The following is a 5,392-nucleotide window of genomic DNA, read 5'->3' as shown; positions in this document are numbered from 1 at the left end:
AGCGGTTACCAAATCACTTTTAGCTTCTTGGCGAAATTTTCTCATGTGCGTTCACGTCCGTTCATCGTGTGCATCCAGGCACTAGAATGGCTAACTCACGTCATGTCTTTTTCCTTTACCTTCTGCTCCAACTGCCCATTTCGGGATCCCCTATTTCGAAAAATGTTATAGTAAAGGACAAGTTATTCACCGCGGATGAAATTCGAGGCATGAAAACATTACTCAGTCATGAAGAAGCGATTTGGGTTTTCCAAGAGAGGAAAGAGAGTGGTATTGATCTTGCAGAAAATTACGATAGAGCAGAAAGATCACCAGCTTCCTGCTACTCTTGGTCTATTAACCTAACTCCTGCCAGCTTCATGAGCTCTTCAGCTTGGAGTAAACTAGCAAAAACGTTGCCTTCAAACTTCATCAGCTCGCATGCTAATAACAGCGATTGCAGCATATTAGCTATGGAGGGGCAAATCTACACCAAGGTGAGCCACATGTGTAGCAGACGATTTAGTCTGAATAACACTGACATCAACAGCTTCGTCGCTGTTATCTTCCTTGTGGACAATTGGCAACGCAACAGTTATGGTGAACTGGTTGTGTATGACAAGGGTGAAATTTTGAAAGCTGTTCATCCTAAACCCGGAAGGCTTGTAATCTTTCCTGCTAGTTTAGAACACGTCAACAAACCACCAGCTATTGACTTGTCAGGACGCTTGTATGTGATGAAAATTTACATCTTAATGTCGGATGACAAGGGGCAAATCAACATTGAGCCAAGGAAAGAAAGTGATGTCTCTCAACAAGTACCTAGTTTTAAACTTTTGAGTAAAGCTGAAGCGGCCCCCATGGTGGACATTAGACAGTTTATGACTAGGAATTTTACAACCAAGGATGGTCGGAGTATTGTCGTTTTTGATGACATCATTCCCGCAAAAGAACTTGATGCACTTATGCGTACGGTCAAGAGCAGCGGATACAATGATAATGCAGCTGGTGTGAATAGTACAGACAATGTGCAGTGGATAATGGCATTTGAAGTTGACGAGTTCATAGAAACTTTTATGTGGCAGCTGTTTAGTCAGATTGTAACAACTGTTGCAGGGAAGGAGGGTTACTATCCATATGACATTGGGTGTAATAATATTCAGAGCTCAGACACTACCACAATTCACACAGATTGTGGACCTTTTGAGAATGAATTTACTCTGCTGGTTTATCTCAATCAAAACTGGACTGAGAACCACCATGGTGAAACAGTGTTCTTTAGTGATATGGATGGAAGTGAAGTCATCTTTGCAGTGAGGCCAAAGTATGGGCGGGTCACCATTTTTCATGGGACAATTCCACACAGTGCTCGTCCCCCTCCCTTGACATTTTCAGGTATGATATTTAGATAAATAATCAATGTTAGGGAGTCAAGTTGATCTTTGTTATCTTTAATTAACTTGATCAGTTCTTGATTGTGGATCAAATCAGTGGTAATTTTCTGTAAGCACAGCCTGCACAGCAGATGCACCTAACTGAAAATAAAATTTGTTTTGCAAAGCACCACCGGAAGAACCAAAACCCATATTCTAGGCAACCATCTTGAGGTATGGTACTTTTAGGTGCTTATCTGTGGCAAGTGGTTATTTTATGAATGCCTATTAATAGTAATCTGCTGCTGGGAGCTTAATTATTATTATTTCCTCGCGAAGCGTGGTTAATAAATTTGTTGGGCTAAGCGGAGCTAAGCCGCACAAATTCGAGCGAAAAATATATTTATATATATATAGAAAATAAAGAAAAAAACTACACTTTCATCCCGACAAGCCTGTTTCGTGATCTCTCACTCTTCAGGGGATTTTAAAATCCCCTGAAGAGTGAGAGATCACGAAACAGGCTTGTCGGGATGAAAGTGTAGTTTTTTTCTTTATTTTAAATATACTACGCTCTACTTTTATGTATCGAGCACTGTAATACGGAAAAATCAAAACACAGTCTTTCTATTTATATATATATATTTATATCTTTGAAGATGTCCGCAATGTTGCCTAGCAACAGTGAAAAACAAAGTATGAATGATGTCAGGCAAAGTTAAGAAAACGTTGCTAGGCAGCAGTAGGTTGGCAGACACACTGGCGTCAACAGTTTGCTGGAGCAAAATTTGCATACATCGGGAAAGTTTGCTTTCATCAAATTTCAACTGCAATGTTCATCAATATTCACTGGATAGAAATATCTCTGCAGAATCTTTCCCCTTTCTTCCAGAAAACTTTTTTGGGAAAGATTGCATTGAAGAAATTACACGTTTTTGGCTGCTGTAAAATAATTTTCCATGGGAAATAAATTTATCGAACATGACAGCGCTGCATGTTCGTTGTACATTTCATCGTGTCAGAAATAGATTTCAACCGCAAACTAGCCTGTGGAACTATGAAAAGACCATGCTCATCAAAATAGTTGCTATGTTCAGTAACCTTTTAATCTCCTCATTTGATGCTACAATACGAGTAAAGAGGGCTTTCCAACTAGCCCCAGCCTCGCAAGGTTTTGCGAGTCACATATTTCTAGTAAAGAAATTATTTATTGTGTGGTGAAACAGTGGAAGAAATATGCCAAGTAATGTTTTGAAAGAACCAAAGCTTTTAGAACTTTCTTGAAACAATAGATATCCTTTCAGAACAACATGATTCATTCAAGGCTTACACTGTATTTCAAGGGGGGAAAATTGTTCATTAACTTACCCACCAACTTTGGTAATTAACTAGGGAAGCACTTATTAGCCTGTTCTTGGTGCTCAGATAGTAGGGCCATTGAAAGGAGTGAATGCAAAAAATAAATGCATGGTAATTAGTTTCCGTGCATTTAAGGATGGTGGCTACTAATACAGAAATATTTTTATGTGGTTTATGACTATGCGGGAAAAGCAGATCTTAGTAAGGGCTATTGAAATCCAAAAAAAAAAATGGAGGTAACCACACATTTTTTAAAGATAAAAGAGCAAAAATTATTCTAAAAAGCAGTAAAATACAAAGCAATGTATGGCGTTTTTTTTTTTCAAATTGAAGCTTTAGTTTCTCTGAAAAATGCATGGTTACCCCCAATTTTCTTTTTGGATACCAAGAGCACTTGCTAAGTTCTACTTTCTCTGCATAGTTTTAAACAATGCAATATTGTCAGGGCTCCATTTAAACTAGCTCTGCTAAATTGGATGCCCCTGGATAAATATTGAATTAAATAAATAAATAAATAAAATAAATATTATCCCTGTATTAATAGGCACCACCCATAGGAAACCCAAGTATCTCGAGATGCGCAGAAAGTATGCACAGTAACAAAAGCAGGCACTGTCCTTAATTTTCATGGTTTAGCCTTCACCAGCCCCTATTTTAAATGTCTATATGTGGGCATTAGCTACTAAAGAAACTGTAGTGCTCCTCCATTGGTAGGGAGTGGAAACAAATGTTTGGTTTTGTCAACGGAGTTGATAAGGTAATTTGGCCGCTGTAAAGAGATTCGAGTACCGACGTTTTGAGTGTTAGGTTAGCCCTGCGTCAGAACGAATCCAAAAGAAATATGACAACAGGGTTAATCCTCCGACATGTGCACACTGCTAGAAATGAACTAACGTGGTGTCTTCTTGGAGCTTTTTCTTTGTTTATCTGGTAGGATTTTGGTACTGGCACCTCATTGGTGGGATTTTACGGGTGATTGGATTTCTCTTTGAAACTGAAATCAAACCCCTGGATAACCCCTGCACTAAGAAAGTCTAAATCTACTTATCATCTGGGTAAATTCAAAGCTTATAGAAATAACTTAAGTTTCCATTGCGCATATGCCACATATTGACTTTCCAATCCTAGCAGTATGTAGGATATTTGTCCCAAATTGAACCCAGTTTAATGGCCTTAGCTCCCAAGAGTCTCCTGTAGCTCAGTGGTAGAGCATTCGAACTAGTAATAGGAAGGTCTTAGGTTCGACTCCTGATAGGAGCACTCAGATTTTTTTCCGAGTATGCCTGTTTCATTTACTGATTAATACATCATTCTCAACTTAGGTCATTTGCTAAGGAAAATTTAATATTCGATTTCAAGGCCCTAAGATATGGAATGATATTGACTATGACATAAAGAACTTGTCTATTTCATTATTCAAAGATAAATTATTGAAACAGAACTTTCTCCAGAGCTACTAGGCTGCTCTCCCACTGAGATAATACCACTGCTTATTTGCAATGTCCTACCATCTGGTGTATATGTTTTAGCTTGATATTTTCTCATATTTATAAACTTTTACTTTTTTCTCCTTAATGTAATAGTTTACTGGTGTGATATTTGGCTTTCTTTTTCTTTTTTTCTTTACTATATATTATATTACTTATGTCTGTTTGTGTGTACGTGTGTGTCAGTGCGTCCTACCACAACCAGCATAAATAATTTGTTTACTGGCAACCTGGTATTTTTAACCCAATGGTTATTTTAGGTTGCCAGTACCCTTGCTTTTCTTTCTAAGCTGTTTTTATTTCAATGTAAATATTCGAAAAACAAAGGGTAAATAAAGTGTTGTTGAGAATGATGTATTATTCAGTAATGACACAGGCAAACTCGGAAAAGGAAATCCGAGTGCTCCTATCAGGAGTTGAACCTAAGACCTTCCAATTACTAGTTTGGATGCTCTACCACTGAGCTACAGGAGACTCGTGGGAGCTAAGGCTATTAAACTAGGTTCATGGGACAAACATCCTGCATACTGCTAGGATTGGAATGTCAATGACTGGCATATGCGCAATGAAAGGAAATGTGATGTAATATTCTAAGCCTGGTGAACAAATGAAAATGATGTATTATTCAGTAATGACACAGGCAAAGTAAAAGTGTTGTTGTTGTTGTCTGTCTGTCACACCTTTCTACTGTACCACATGGACAAGGGGGTTTAAGGTTCTAAAGAATCTGCAGTGCTGTGTTGGAGGGGATTCGATCTGACTAAGGGATAACGCTCGAAACATCAGCGCTTGAATCTCTTTATGGAGGCAATTTACCTATAGTTATTAACTCAATTGATAACCTAACATTTGTTACTGTAACACACAGCCCATGAACACTGAGATTTTGAGATTTTGCCTAGTAGCCATTTTTTCTCCCTGTCTCGTTTGACGTAAATTTTGTTTCCTTTGTTGCCCTTCAGGTGCTAGGTACAGTTTTGCGGTCAAAATGTCACCATCCAAAGAAATCGCTGAGAGGAAGTCTACTGCTATGGACCTTGATGTTTTGTACGGGGTGCTGGAGACTTTACAGGGGGCTGAGGCAGAAAAACTGGTAAATATCATTCAGGATATTAAGGATGGCAAAGTGGATCAAGAAACAATGCGACGGGTTTTGCAAGAGTATGAAGCAATGCTACCTTAGAATTACGGCTA

At 38.4% G+C, this 5,392-nt stretch overlaps 1 protein-coding gene across 1 annotated transcript; it reads left to right on the top strand.

The window, feature by feature from the left end:
• Window positions 1-5,392, top strand: LOC146486952 (uncharacterized). The gene is made up of 2 exons (XM_085090877.1): window positions 1-1,374; window positions 5,161-5,392. The coding sequence occupies exons 1-2, from the start codon at window positions 87-89 to the stop codon at window positions 5,379-5,381; spliced, it is 1,509 nt and encodes a 502-aa protein (XP_084947003.1). The 5' UTR covers window positions 1-86; the 3' UTR covers window positions 5,382-5,392.

The sequence above is a fragment of the Pavona decussata genome, unplaced genomic scaffold, assembly GCF_977016875.1.
Source record: "Pavona decussata unplaced genomic scaffold, jaPavDecu1.1 SCAFFOLD_19, whole genome shotgun sequence".
In the NCBI taxonomy this organism is placed as follows: domain Eukaryota; kingdom Metazoa; phylum Cnidaria; class Anthozoa; order Scleractinia; family Agariciidae; genus Pavona; species Pavona decussata.
The sequence above is the reverse complement of the archived record's forward strand: the minus strand, read 5'-3'. Positions and strand labels throughout refer to the sequence as shown.

What these genes read in the sequence shown, in the direction of transcription:
- LOC146486952 (XM_085090877.1), top strand. Translation starts at nt 87, where the DNA reads ATGGCTAACTCACGTCATGTCTTTTTCCTTTACCTTCTGCTCCAACTG. An exon ending in CCCTCCCTTGACATTTTCAG is followed by an intron (nt 1,375 to 5,160) that starts GTATGATATTTA and finishes GTTGCCCTTCAG; the next exon opens with GTGCTAGGTACAGTTTTGCG.